A 13,169-nucleotide genomic window follows, 5' to 3' on the forward strand; every position below is an offset into this window, starting at 1 on the left:
ACGATAAGTAGAATTAAGAATCTATAAGAGACTTACACAACAGTTGAACGTTGACAACGTTGAAGTGCTAGATGTATGTATGTACAAGCATAGCATAGAAGGAATAGCCGTCTTTCTTCGTTGATGATCTGCCAAGAGAGACTACAAGCTGGATAACGCAGTTTGACGTGATCGATGATTATGATGCTTTTAAAAACGTTTCGGCCGATAAGGGTCATTATTTACTTGATGCGGATTTCAATGGTTGCATATGCCTCTTCTTGACGAAGTCGGATGAGGTCCTTCGTGCCTAACACTAGTCAAATCAGTGTCAGTGAACTGCATTGCATACTCAGGTAGGATCCGGCATGCGTAGAAGCGCCAAAGGGGTGCGAAGAAGCACAGCAGGACAACAGTCACGCACCGAGACAGTGGTAAAGAGCTGCTGCAGCGACGTGCGCGGTGCTGGTGGTCTGCGGCACAACATCATCGAAGGCGAGAAATTGAGCTGACCCAGACAGGGATCTATACTGCATCCTAGCGTATCTTTGAGGACATTGAGTACACCAAGTTGAAATAGCAGATAGTGAAAATAATCACTCAAGGAAGTTGAAGGAAGTTCTCTCGAGGGTCGCGAGATTGACCTCCGACAATTGAGATTCGACCATAGAATTGCCTGCTGGGACTTATCGGTGCCATGAATCAGATTACCGGGCAAATTGTAGGATTTACTGACGTACCATCGAATACAAAATCGTCATCGTTTATTTGGGGACTCCCATTGACGATCGCATGTGTACCACCAAATACGTCGCCTTGTTGGCTGACAAGAGAACTCCCTCGTCGACTTAGTGAGCTGCCCCTCAGACGAGTCTCCGCGTGGTCGACACTGATTTTGTCACTGCTTTGGCGACCAAGAGGCACTACACCAGATGCCGAGGAGCTTCCACCCGCGTTATCCCAAGGGAAGAGCGCGCTACGCTGAGAGAAGGAGTTCTGCACGACGTCCAGGCCGAAATTGTCACCCAGCACGGACATTGGGCGTGAGGCACGACGTGCTTGTCCCGGTTCCTAGAAACTTGTCAAGGAGAGTATGGAATGCGGTCCCAACGAACTTACCTCAGACGAGCGAAGTTTATCCAATTCTGGTCCCGGGTCGTTGGCGCCACCCCAACCATCTGAAGGAGGTGGAGATAGTGGGTCATAGCCATGATGATCACTTACCACCCATGTCGAAATTCATGTCAAAATCCACTTCACCTACATCCAAATTCATATAATCTAGGCTCGCCTGACCTACACCGAGTGTAGGGCTTTCAAGGCGGACTTTAGATTGCCCGACGCCACTGGAGACTTCGGCATTGATCTTGATCTTTCTCCGCTTTGATGGAGGAGAATCGTCTGACGGTCATGTGTATGATAATGCAAGTTCAATATGCAGTAATACTGACCTTGAGGTTCAATCATGAACGCGGATCGAGCGTCCAATTGTGCCTTGAGATGATCCAGCCAAAAGTCCACTAATTCTTTGGCTTGCACTTGGAAGTGTAAGCTCATAATGACTGCAAGTACAGAACTGAAGCTCACTGTGTTCTGGAACACCCCAAAGTAAATCGTCCATGACCCTACCTTGATCCTTCTCGAAATTCCTCCGCGCAAGTTGTCGATGAATGGCATTCTGCTCTTCCAAATAATGCAGACGTGCAGCCTACACATAAATGCAAGCTATAGCCACAGACCACGAGCAGCGTTACCACCCACCTTTAATTCGTCATCCGTCAACTCTGTTCGCACATCCAAAATAAGCCTAGCGCGCTTGGTCTTCTTAGGAACTGTTTCAGCCGGATGATCGTCAGGTGCAACGGGCTCAATTTCTTCGGCCTGCGGGGCAATTACAGCCAATGTACCAGAGGGGGATTCAAGGGAGTGTCCCGTGAGGGAAGAGGAGGGAGGGAGGGCAGCTTTATATCTTTGTAAGGCACGGTCAATGTGTAGTGATACGCCTTACCTGCCGAGTTTTGTTGCGTTCCTTGAGGTGTAGCAAAGGCCGACGGAGGAAGTGGCAAGATATTCTGCTCTAATGCACCGACATGATCAATGGGGACATCCTGCTCGAAATACAGGTTATCTGCATCGTTAAACCCGAAGTCAATCGGTTCATCCACTTGCATATCATGGCTAGGACGTTTAAGTAAAATTTCGGCGTGCAGCAAAGGATACACACTCGATTTGATTCTCCAAGGCAGCTCCCCAGCCTTCACCAAGTTCCCTTACGACGTCATCGCCAACGCCCTCCCCAATGTCCAAGCCATCAAATGCGCCGAAGAAACTATCGTCGAAGCCGAAGTTTTCATTCTGGGAAGATGGAATTATGTTGGCGCCGCTGCCGCCAAATGAGGCATCGAAAGAATTGGCGAGGAAGATGTCGTGGTTCTCGTTGAGTGTATGCGCATTGGCGCGGGCGTTTTCTGCGGTGGAAGCTGGTGCAACTGCCGACTGCTTACCCTTTCCTTTCGGTCTCTTGGCTTTGGGGTTGTACTCATCATCGGATGAGCCCCCTTCCGCTACCTTATTATCTACGATTGAACATGAACATATGCAGGTTTAAGCCCAGTAATAACGCACTTCCAATATTTAAGTATTCGTCCCAGTCCTAGTCATGCCGTTGGCTTAGGGACAAACAGAAAGAGAGGCAGAAACGTACAGCGACCATTGCATCAAAATCCATGGCGAATGCAGCACTAGGATCAGCAGCGAGGGTGACGGCTGATGGCCTTGACAGGGGGTGTCAGCGTGGGCTCACATCTTGTGAGCTGACTCACCTCACGCTCGGCTGAGCCATCTGAAGCTGGGCTTCAGACGCAGCCATCGAACGGAACTCTTGCACAACTCGCTTGAGCGAGTTGAAGCAAGTCGTGACATCGGAAAGAAAAATTTCTTGCTTGACTAGAAGCAACGATAAATACACAAAACCGGTTATTCAGCCGTGAATTGCAAAACCTTTATATACACTGCGGAACTTAATGAGCAAGTAAGAACACTAACGAAGTTGGTCTGCCTACCGTGCAGCCCCGACCATCAAGTTACTTGAGAGACGAAGGGCCAGAGGTTCCGAAGGAGAAGCAATGAGATCACACAATTGAGAGATATCTGCAGTCAACACTGAGCGCTTGGGTAATTTCTTAAAGGCTGATTTCGAGCCAAGGGTTGCGGCTAGCCTAGTATTTTCAAGCAATGAGACAAGATTTCATCGCGTCAATGGAGTATATAAGAACAGCACCAAAGAAGGCCGAACCCGCTATCCCTCTTAGACAGCAGTTCGGTAGAGAAAAACATTCTGCAGTGTAATGTCCTTGGAGAATGAGTGAGCGGTGGCAGAGAAAAGATAAAATCGCGTTAGCATAGAGGTTGACGGGAATGGCAAGGATATAAATATGCACGACGCAAACAGACGTACGAAAGATGGGCAAGAGCAAAGAGACTGGATAAATTATGGAGGGGCAAGAGTTCGAGCGCGTAGGCCGCTCAGGACATATGGTTCCTTTGCGCGGAGTTTCAATTCAGCCACCGACGCGTCGAGCTTCAGATTCGCATCCATCGGGCACCATCTGGACCAAGAAGCCGCGCGAAGAGCTCATCTCGATTGCCGACCCAGTGGAACTTCTCTTCTATTTCTCTTCCGCGACCTTCGTCCTCAACCCGGGTAATCAGAAGCCCTTTCATCAAACCGGTTTTCTTTACGCCACAAAGTTTCTCGCGAGGTATGATTAATTTTGCTTGTTGTGATGCGAGTGCTGTGAAATACAATGTAGTAGTGGTCAGTGTGATTAGACCAGGCGCGGAAGCGTGCTGTGCAGGATATGCTAGAAGCGGATCAGTGATTGTTGTATCACAATCTGGGCAATCATGAGCGTACTATGTGCTTCTTCATGTTGTAAAGCTGAAGACGTCAGACCGGCTGATCTCACGTCTCCAGGGAAAAGGAGTTGTTTGCTTTCACTGAACAACGACTTGCCCTGCGCAACACGTGCTCCCCATTTCTTCCAATCGACACCATCATTAGTTTGCATGCGGCTCCTGGATGATATATCGGATGGCGCCGGGGCTGCTGAAAGATCGGCTTCGCTTGCATTGTTAGAACGGGCACTCCACGAACGGGGCTTGCGACTGTGTGGAGGCATGATTTCTTCGCCCCTAGCAATCCTCTGTGTGATTATTTCTATAGCGTAGTCGGCATCGGTGGGGGCATCGGTCAACAGACCAGGCAGTCTATTTTGCCGCTTATAAAAAGAACTGCACGCAAATATGTATTGAACACAGACCTGGCTCGAGCACCTGGTGGCAGAGCAGCGAACACAGGAGTAGCATGCCAGAACATCATACCGCAGCTGCCGTATATAAGTTTTGCCAAGTAATGCGCAGGGATGATCAGGGTGCAGAAGGCCACAAAAGCCAAAATCTTGCTGAAAGTCAATTACACACCGAAGTAGTCTGCAGAGCTTACTCACGATTGCATATCTTTGGGAGACTGCCGGTCGTCTCCAAATGAAAATGCTGACAATGACATTGCAATTAGTTGACAATCCGTCACGAGCCAAGGACACATACTTTTTAATACGTTCGTGAACGTCCGCGACGATATTGAGAAGGTGTAGAAGATCTCGTTTGATGTCTTGTTCTTCTTGAGAGTCATCGTCAAGAACCGTAGCTGCTTCATCATCGCTAGATGGACTGGGTGCCCCAGTGTCCTTCGCAACGGACTTAATTTTGCTTTTCGCTGTGTGCCTATAGGATTGGAAGAGCTGAAATATCTCCTTCGGCCCAATTGAAGTAGCCGATAGGCGTTCTTGGATTTCGTCTCCGAACTCTCTAGCTCTTTCGGAATCGTTCCGCCGCATCTGTAAAGATTCTAAAGTGGGATATGGAAAGAGTCTCCGGCTGAGCATCTCCCACAAAATTCGAAACATTAGCGCCGGGAGAAGGAGGTCGTACAGCCATAGTACCCAGAACCCCTGGATGTTAGTGAATATGTCAATCACAAAAAAATAGCACCCTACCTACCGCGCAATATAGTCCACTACGTTGTCGGTCTCTCCATAGCGCTAATTTTGCCATGGAAAGAAATAAAGCCTGGTAAGGAGGCACTACTGCGAGGAAAAATCGCTGGCTAGTAAGTGTCAGGCGCTTTAAAGCGAAGGGTGGCGGCGAATGAGATGTCGGTGGAAGAGCTGGTAGTATATATTTCTTGAGACAATTTAGAGCTTGATTGCTATGATAGCGGTGGCACTCACGAGGGCTATCTGTTCGGACCAAGAGGGTTCCACCGGTCTTGGGGGAGGGGTGGGTGGAAGAGGTGTAGACGGTTCCGCTCGTTCGGAGGTAAGAGCAAATGGTCGTGGAGGGAGTGGCGGTGGCTTTGGTAATTGTGGAAGATGAAGGGAGCTGCTATCTGATGGCTTGGAGTTGACTTGTTCTGTGCTAAGCGAAGCACCTGGTAGTCTCACTTCTGTTACATACTGGTTGCACCTCAGGATAGATCATCCGTTGATTGAGGCATAAACTTACAGCAGAAAAAAGGTGGAGAAAACATTCAATTTCTTCCTCATCATACAGTTGACGAAGACAGGCCTCGGACATGTCTTGTTCCAAGGAACCTGACAAGTCTGTTTGAGAGCCCATACGGCTACGAGTGGTGTCCCGATCTCCTTTCACAGTAAAGACAGAAGAATCGTCGTCGCCAGACGCTTCATAGACTCCTCGTTCACGGAGAGATGATGAATCCGAAGCAGACGCGGAGGATGTATCGCTAGATCGAGCTTTGGAACTGCTAGGAAATGACATGACCCAAGACCTTGAAAAGCTGGTCTTATAGTGGTGATTGTTCGGGACAATGCTCGGTAGACGTGTACAGCGCCCAGCGCCCTGTGTTATAATAAACTGAATACGGAGTAGTGTCGGAGTAAACAGCTGCGGCTGTGGTCATGTCTGGTCATGCGCTGCCACTGGTCACGGTCATGCGACATGCACACCCTCGTTGCATTCGTGCTGCAGCATATTTCACACGTATGTATGACTTTTATTTAAGTAAGAGCCAAACTAACTTGAGGAAAGTTGCTCAGAGCTTGTACCAGGAACGCGAAATCAGTATGACGCATCCGGCGTCACAATTGGCAAGGGCATCTAGCCTTAGGACAAGCGCCTGCGGTGTTACAGCAATAGGTGCGTCTAGCAACAATATTAATATCGCACCCTTGAATAGTGTGAACAGAAGCAACATCTTGCTGCTGTACCTTTCCCTTCACACAAGAAGGACAAAGGACGTATAGCGAAGCTAGCCAAGGCCTTCAACGAGTCCAATTAGGATACTCTCAAAGTTGGTCAGTCCACTGTTCATCTCCATGGACACTTATCGTCATTAAGTAGTGCTCGTAATGCTTCAATGACAACCGGCGTCTGATGGTATTTCGCAGAGCTACAGCCAGTCATCGATCAGCAGCTGCTGCGCGAAGGCATTCCATTCAGCTTTACTTCGAGTGTTTCGCAAATATTAAGTATGTAGCAAGAAGCTGCTGACAAAAAAAGCCACCCGCCTCAAGGACATCCGGAAGCCGCGCGCCAGACAGCGCTTGTTCGCAGGACAGACGAAGGAAAGGCACACGCTGTTGAGGAGGATAAGAAGATCGAGATGGGATCCGAGAAGCGCGACGAGACCACGGACTATTGCGTTCAAGAAGGCGGAGGAAGCTGCCACGAAGAAGCGTAAGATTACTGTCAATGGGAAGAAGCCCGAAGCGAAAATAGCATCTCGGTCCTTCAGAAGACAAGAAGCGGCCGCCCTTCCCCCTATGTTGGCGAAGCTGCAACCATGCTTCCAAGAAGTTCTGAGACCGTCAAGATTCCCGCATTGCCTACGCTTGTTTCATCTGCGACCTACTAGGACAACATAAACGCCTCACAAAACGTCGATAGGTTACCAGCGTTAAATCCGCAGCGAGAATATCAAAATATCGAACTTCCTGATACCAACAGCGAATCCTCAGACTGAGCGAATCCTTGAAGGCCTCATACGGATGGATGCAATTTCACAATATGCCGAGGCCCGAGGGCTGTCCGAGTCAACCATTCTCCCGTGACGTCTCCCAAATAGAGGATCACATAACACCGTTTAGCATTTTCGGAGTCATCAGTGTCTTGTATTTGGTGCGATTGTCCTCAGATGGTTGGCATCCGTATGTTATTATTCCTTCTTTTGAAGTTCGACTAGCAGATGTGAATTGTGATAGCTGTTGGAGAGCACCTCTGGATATCATTTTTGCCCTCAGTGTACGCATCGTGCACATCCACCCAAAACGCTGACTCGACTTTGATCGAAGAAAAGTAGACGAGGGATTAGGAGGAATTATGGATATCCTTGAAGTATCAGAGGATCATGATCGCATTCTAGATGGTCTTAGTCTAAGACATCTTAGATGGTGGGAGTATTAGATCACGTGGGTTATTCCTTGAGAACGAACTGCAGTGTAAGCAACGCAGTACTTGTACTGACATCCTACTACTGCGCCTACGAAAGGTCTCTCGCCTACATATTATATTTTCTAGCTGCTTCCGCCAGCGCATACTTACTTGGTACTTGAATGACAAGCAGGAGACATTGACGTCCTCACTTTTCTTTTCATCTCCTCCCCGCCGATGGGCATACTCTCAGCGGCCTCTGCACCTAACACCTCTACGATCTCTGTTGCCACAGCACCCACTTCGCTCTTTATCAACACAAATTTAAATCAAGACATATCCATACCCTTGGGAATTTTTATCGGACTGCTCGCATCTTTTGTCCAAAGCCTTGGTCTTGCGATCCAGCGTCGTAGCCATGTCATTAACTCACAGCTCCCAGAACAAGACCAGAAAGTAGAACACCGTCGACCGTGAGTCGTGGTGTCTTCTATATACCTCAGCGTCCGCTTACGTTATTCACTAGATTATGGTTGATAGGCTTCGGTGAGCGCACTCAACCTCTGTTTATGTCCGTTCCACCAACCAACAAAACGTGTGTCAGCTATCTTTTTGACATCTAATGTATTTGGATCTTTCATACAAATTGCATCCCTTCCGGTCGTCATACTGGCACCCCTAGGCGCCGTTTCTCTCCTTTGGAATGCCCTCTTTGCTCGTCTCCTCCTTCGCCCACGAATGCTCCTCGGAACTGCACTCATCGCTGGTGGTGCTGCGTTGATCGCTATCTTTGGGATTGTCCCTGAAACTACGCGGAGTCTCGATGAATTGATGGCGCTTTTCGCACGTCCGGCGTTTATATTCTGGTTCTGTGCCGAGGGTTTCATCCTGCTTGTATGCATTATCGTGGTGCGTGCTAGCCGCGACATATCGTTGTATCATTACATATGACATTCCTGCAGACTCACGGTGTTGAATATTCTTACAAGAGACGACTCGAAGCTGCAGCCTATTCATTGTTGCAGGCCAATCATGATTCACCCCTGTCGTCTCCTTCCACCTCCCCCCACAGTTCTCCTTTACACTCTCCCAGACAGCTCCCTCTCACATACACACAGCAACAATCGAATTCATGTAATCCATCTACTGGTTTCACCGAGGAACTCGTCACCGGCAGCTTCGCATCGGAGGTAACACCACTGCTCGATTCAAAATGTGGTCGCCTGTCATCTGCCAAATCTACTCTGCATCATTCAACGTCCTCATCACAGCTATGCGCACCACTTCCTGGCAGGACCTCGCTTCTTCTTGCCTTGGCTTACGCTGCAGCTTCAGGGACGTTGTCTGGGCTTTGTTTGATCTTCGCAAAGTCTGGCGTTGAACTTCTTGTCCTCACGTTAGGCGGTGTCAATCAATTCTACAGATGGGAGGCATGGATTCTTGTTGCTGGACTCGTTATTTTTGCTTTGGGTCAGCTTTGGTACCTCAACCGTGGCCTGCGGCTTGCAGATCCTGCGTTTGTCTGTCCATGTGTGTCATGTTCTTTTGTATTTTCCCCGAGAGTGTCCTTAACGTGGAAACCGCCTAGCCGCCTTTTGCTTTTATAACTTTTCATCGATTATCAATGGTTTGGTATACTTCAACCAGCTCGGACAACTCCCAGGGTGGCACCTTATCCTCGTCATAGTCGGCATGTTCGTACTTCTTGCCGGGGTTTGGGCAGTGAGTGCCCAAGCCAACGTTGATGAAAGTGACACAGCAACTGGATCTGATGTTGAAGACCAAGCAGCATCTGACAACGGAACCGTCACTCCCGACACAGATTTTCCGGCACGCTACGCTTCATATGCAAGTACTGCCGTCGGTTCCCAGGCACAGACAGGTTCATCTATCCCTGGGCCAACTGCTCCTGCTATGGACCGCCGGGTGCGGTCAGAGGGCGCTATTCCCAGGAGTTCCTTCTCCTTGCACACCCTTTCTGCATTGTCTTCACAGCCCCCACCTCCCTCCATAGCACACCAAATGAATATCTCTCCACTCTCACCAGATCCCTCTCGCTCATCACGTCAACACCCTACCATCATCGATCCATCTGCATCTATACGTACTCTCGCCTCATCACTACATCAACAGCAGTCGTCGAGCGTATTGTCTCCTGCAGGATTGACAATAGGTCTCTCACCTGTCAGCCCTGGATTCGGGCCCCTACCTTCGTCAAGAAGAACTTCCAGGCGTATCAGTGGTCTTGGGCATGGCTTTGCAGCCGTTGTCAATGAGAGTATGTCTTTGGCTGGCTCTGCGGGTAGCCGGAGGCGGACTGTGAGTGAGGGGCAGGGGAGACACTCGAGAGATGCTCGGGGCAGAGGAGAGTGGAGTCCTCATGCTGAAATCTCGCAGCAGGAGATGGAAGCGGGCGATGTTACTGCCAATAGAAATGGTGAGACTTACAGAACGGGAACACGATGGCGGTGGGTAAGAGACACTTTCTGGGACGGATTGTTAGACCTAGATAATTTATACCATACGGACTATATATATCATCATTATCTTGCCATTCCTTGAAGATATTTGGGCTGCCAATGTTAACGTCATGAGATGTTATTAACAAGCCTCTACTCGTATTACGGTCTATATACACAGGCCCCAGACTTGGATCAGGGGGCCTCTTAAATAACTTCCTCCTTCACGACGACCGCATCCTGCTGACCACGTCGATGAGAACCAGATCGTCTAGTCCAGTCTATTCCAAGCTGGAAATATGTCAATGATTGAAAAAAAACTGGCTTTAACCTGCTTACCCTTCCCCTAGTAGTCTGAACAAAATTTAAGCCCAGGTTTGCGAAATGATCCTCGTAATGCTTAGACACCATTTCATGAAAATATTTTTGAGCTGTCTCATCTTCTCGAATATTCCGCTTCTTCTTCATGAAATAGTAGACGACTTCTCCCGGGAGGCCGCCGACACTGTCTCGTGTAAGATGTTGAAGGTCGATCATGTGCCTGCAATCTGGTACAGGACACCACCAGCGGTTATCGGGGCCTGGCAACTCCGGGACTTGAGACAGCTGACGTGGGATGAGCTCTTCAAACTCGCCCAGGTGTGCGTCCTCTGATTCATCCGAAGAATCAGAATCAGCAGCAGATGATTCATCAGAGAAGCCCGGCACATATGCATGTACACGAGCAGGATCGAGTTCGGATTCATCTGAGGACTCTTCCGAGCTGGATACGATATGCCGGACGCGCACCGAGCTTCGTTTGGCCTTGCCTTTGTTGATTTTACGGCGCACGAACTCGTTCGTCTTTCCAGTGACGGGATTCCGTTCCACCATGTTTTGCGTGTCATCGTCGTCGTCATCGTCATCTTCCTCTTCCTGCTCTCCTCCGCTGTCTGGCCCTGACTCCAGGTCTGGCTGGTACTCACAACCAATTGGCCAGCCCCAGATAACATTGTTGCGTATAGATTGGTATCTTGCTTTTCTGACTTTCTTTCTGAATTCATTCCATGGCTTGAAAGGGAATAACTTTTGGCGCTTTACTTCGTTATCAGTAACGAACCATTCTGAGTGGGCAGCAAATAATCCCAGAATATCCATTCTGTGTATTCGCCTTGGATGACGGGGCAACTGGGTCTGGCCTTCCTCGCCACTGATGATATCGGAATCGGAAGAGTCGTAGATGAGTCGCTCGTGTTTATCACTGGGAGGATGAGCGAACCGTTGAATGTATTGGGACACAAACCACTCAGGGGTCCGCTTTTCGAACGGCGTCGTTCGTCGCTCTTCAACGATCTTTGTCATTAGGGCAAGCAGACGATAGCGCCAGAAAAAGTTCTCCGAACGTCTGAAGGTGGAGATGTGCATTGTCGCAACTTCGTAGCTGCGGTTACTAAAGGAGGGTGAAAAGACATCTAGGATTATACATGTTATGATACCCACAGGTTTTTGGAGTGCCATAGTAATCCATTTGGAACTAGCTTGGCTGGAGATGTCGGATGTTAGTGCTTCAGGCATGTACCGTATGAGCGTCTGGACTCACAAAGCATGTAAACGGCTGAGAAGTTCTTGAAGCCCTGGATTTTCAACTTGAGCTCAAGCTCGTTGTCATCACCTGGTGGTGTTGTGTGGCCAAGGTATCCCTTATATAGTTCTTCGAGCGTTACTAGAGACGGGACACGTTCCCCTTCACGCATACCGCGCGTGCGCGCACGCAGGTTGAGCTCTGCTTCCACTCGCTTAAGACCGAGTTGAGATAGCCAATCAGTCCGCTGTATGCTAAGAATTCCACGAAAGCGATACTGTCGACTGTCTATCTCCCCGGTACCTAGAGGTTGCTCGGATTCATCGAGTCTTGTCAAGAAGAGACTTAGCAAGATGTATGAGGTACAAAGGAGCAGAAATAGTACCCAATAATCTCGTCGTTGTATGCCAGCTGAAATGAGTTCAGAACAAGGGTCTTTCCTGGCTTGGACTGGCATTCTGCACTGAGCACGTCTTCGTCGCGATACGGACCAAAAGGATCTCGTAGCAGTTCCTTGATTGCTTCCCACTTGTGGCTGGGCAACGGCATGGACGAGCGCTCAGTGGATTAAAGTTGCCCGGAAAACGCGCGGATAGCCTGTTAAGTTTTCTGGGACGAGGCTGGGACACAGGAAACGCAACTAGTTGAATTCAGTCTGGATGGATGTTAACCTATAAGGAAGCAATGAACGATGTGATTGGACCAGATCCAAAATAGAAACTGCGGTCCCATTGAACCCTTTCCAAGCTTCCAACACATCCTCAGGCTACATTTTAGCAAAGATGGCAGATTTTATACAGGCTCTTGACCCAGCAAAACTAGTCCTCGCTGAGACAGTAAGTAGATGTTCCCCTCAGTCATACTGGCGGTGACGATGGCTCATTCTACCATACAGGCGCTGGCCTTCATAATTAGCCCTTTTACTGTCCCAGCATACAACCTGCCTATCTTCCTCTTCGGTTCGTATGTACAGGAAAGCAGCGATGCGGCACAGTCCCTGACCTTGGTACGTATCGTCAATCCTATCTTCCTTCGTGACCTCACACAAATCTAGTTTGCGGGCTTGTTATCGGCGTCGTTATTCTATGACGTACTGTGGATGTTCAACAATGAACAAGCTGGCTTCCTTAGGTTACTTACCGTTGTCCTCTTTCTTCTGAAGGTGAGAAAATGAAAGTCTACTATTATCGATTGAATTGACTCCCATGGAGATACCAACCGCCGGCGCCTTCTTGATTGCTATGCGTCAACGCGGGGGACAGTTCCCCGGCCTTGGAACTGATATCAATGGTCCTACGGGTAAGTTAAGTCTGCAAAGTCATTGTCCCTCAGATCGTTGATACTGTGACAGTTTGGTCTATGCCTGGGGGTTTCACCTCCGGTGGTCGAGATGGCTACCAGACAGTGGAAGACGAGACTCCGCGTGGTCCTTCAAAAGCTGCCTCTGTACCAGCACCACAGCCTGCCAACCAGTCGGGCGCATACCAAGCTGTCTGAAAATTGCCTAAAATCTTGGCATTGGGGTGTCTTGGTACTGTGGATCACATATCACACTGGAGATATGCATCTGAGTTACAGGCTTTAGAATCTCGGGAATGCGAAGAGACTCGATAGTGGTTAGCCTGCCAGTTGAGTAGTGTATTCATGAAGACGCAAAACAGAGCTTATCACACGAATCCAACGTTTGAGAGTGCCTGAACGGCGAAACCTGCTGCGTG

At 49.0% G+C, this 13,169-nt stretch overlaps 5 protein-coding genes across 5 annotated transcripts; 2 read left to right on the plus strand and 3 right to left on the minus strand.

The window, feature by feature from the left end:
• Nucleotides 1-37: 37 nt before the first annotated feature.
• On the minus strand, nucleotides 38-3,581 carry EDB91DRAFT_776690 (Rec8 like protein-domain-containing protein). The gene is made up of 18 exons (XM_041328359.1): nucleotides 3,437-3,581; nucleotides 3,260-3,331; nucleotides 3,042-3,197; nucleotides 2,980-2,990; nucleotides 2,802-2,925; nucleotides 2,684-2,753; nucleotides 2,605-2,632; nucleotides 2,204-2,555; nucleotides 1,988-2,157; nucleotides 1,741-1,940; nucleotides 1,567-1,687; nucleotides 1,431-1,517; nucleotides 1,204-1,380; nucleotides 1,099-1,157; nucleotides 720-1,050; nucleotides 580-664; nucleotides 404-525; nucleotides 38-295 (listed from the first exon to the last, which is right to left on the minus strand). Exons 2-18 carry the CDS (start codon nucleotides 3,313-3,315, stop codon nucleotides 222-224), a joined length of 2,223 nt encoding a protein of 740 aa, XP_041181562.1. The 5' UTR covers nucleotides 3,316-3,331; nucleotides 3,437-3,581; the 3' UTR covers nucleotides 38-221.
• Nucleotides 3,562-5,658, minus strand: EDB91DRAFT_1235401 (uncharacterized protein; the record flags this gene model as incomplete). Its single annotated transcript, XM_041321315.1, has 8 exons — nucleotides 3,562-3,842; nucleotides 3,896-4,248; nucleotides 4,302-4,438; nucleotides 4,488-4,533; nucleotides 4,588-4,991; nucleotides 5,041-5,223; nucleotides 5,271-5,495; nucleotides 5,545-5,658. The coding sequence occupies 8 exons, from the start codon at nucleotides 5,656-5,658 to the stop codon at nucleotides 3,562-3,564; spliced, it is 1,743 nt and encodes a 580-aa protein (XP_041181563.1).
• A 1,813-nt stretch (nucleotides 5,659-7,471) lies between these two features.
• Nucleotides 7,472-10,442, plus strand: EDB91DRAFT_1334289 (uncharacterized protein). Its single transcript, XM_041325443.1, has 5 exons — nucleotides 7,472-7,904; nucleotides 7,958-7,977; nucleotides 8,036-8,340; nucleotides 8,394-8,961; nucleotides 9,020-10,442. The coding sequence occupies exons 1-5, from the start codon at nucleotides 7,669-7,671 to the stop codon at nucleotides 9,991-9,993; spliced, it is 2,103 nt and encodes a 700-aa protein (XP_041181564.1). The 5' UTR covers nucleotides 7,472-7,668; the 3' UTR covers nucleotides 9,994-10,442.
• Nucleotides 10,098-12,000, minus strand: EDB91DRAFT_1244577 (uncharacterized protein; the record flags this gene model as incomplete). The annotated part of the gene is made up of 5 exons (XM_041322422.1): nucleotides 10,098-10,181; nucleotides 10,230-11,319; nucleotides 11,370-11,412; nucleotides 11,470-11,780; nucleotides 11,837-12,000. 5 exons carry the CDS (start codon nucleotides 11,998-12,000, stop codon nucleotides 10,098-10,100), a joined length of 1,692 nt encoding a protein of 563 aa, XP_041181565.1.
• Nucleotides 12,001-12,180: 180 nt separating this feature from the next.
• On the plus strand, nucleotides 12,181-12,982 carry EDB91DRAFT_1110698 (uncharacterized protein). The gene is made up of 5 exons (XM_041317716.1): nucleotides 12,181-12,287; nucleotides 12,347-12,457; nucleotides 12,506-12,613; nucleotides 12,663-12,750; nucleotides 12,803-12,982. The coding sequence occupies exons 1-5, from the start codon at nucleotides 12,234-12,236 to the stop codon at nucleotides 12,946-12,948; spliced, it is 507 nt and encodes a 168-aa protein (XP_041181566.1). The 5' UTR covers nucleotides 12,181-12,233; the 3' UTR covers nucleotides 12,949-12,982.
• Nucleotides 12,983-13,169: the final 187 nt, after the last annotated feature.

Source organism: Suillus paluster (genome assembly GCF_016628075.1).
Source record: "Suillus paluster strain FC165 chromosome Unknown EDB91scaffold_7, whole genome shotgun sequence".
NCBI classification, from domain to species: domain Eukaryota; kingdom Fungi; phylum Basidiomycota; class Agaricomycetes; order Boletales; family Suillaceae; genus Suillus; species Suillus paluster.

Bases quoted from the DNA above. Each gene is read 5' to 3' on its own strand.
- EDB91DRAFT_1110698 (XM_041317716.1), top strand. From the start codon at position 12,234: ATGGCAGATTTTATACAGGCTCTTGACCCAGCAAAACTAGTCCTCGCT. The intron at 12,458-12,505 runs GTACGTATCGTC...ACACAAATCTAG, and splicing joins CGGCACAGTCCCTGACCTTG to TTTGCGGGCTTGTTATCGGC. The intron at 12,614-12,662 runs GTGAGAAAATGA...ACTCCCATGGAG, and splicing joins TTGTCCTCTTTCTTCTGAAG to ATACCAACCGCCGGCGCCTT.
- EDB91DRAFT_1334289 (XM_041325443.1), top strand. From the start codon at position 7,669: ATGGGCATACTCTCAGCGGCCTCTGCACCTAACACCTCTACGATCTCT. The intron at 7,905-7,957 runs GTGAGTCGTGGT...GTTATTCACTAG, and splicing joins AAAGTAGAACACCGTCGACC to ATTATGGTTGATAGGCTTCG. The intron at 8,962-9,019 runs GTGTGTCATGTT...GAAACCGCCTAG, and splicing joins TCCTGCGTTTGTCTGTCCAT to CCGCCTTTTGCTTTTATAAC.
- EDB91DRAFT_776690 (XM_041328359.1), bottom strand. From the start codon at position 3,315: ATGTTTTTCTCTACCGAACTGCTGTCTAAGAGGGATAGCGGGTTCGGC. The intron at 1,051-1,098 runs GTAAGTTCGTTG...ACAAGTTTCTAG, and splicing joins ATAAACTTCGCTCGTCTGAG to GAACCGGGACAAGCACGTCG. The intron at 526-579 runs GTGATTATTTTC...ATGTCCTCAAAG, and splicing joins ACTTCCTTCAACTTCCTTGA to ATACGCTAGGATGCAGTATA.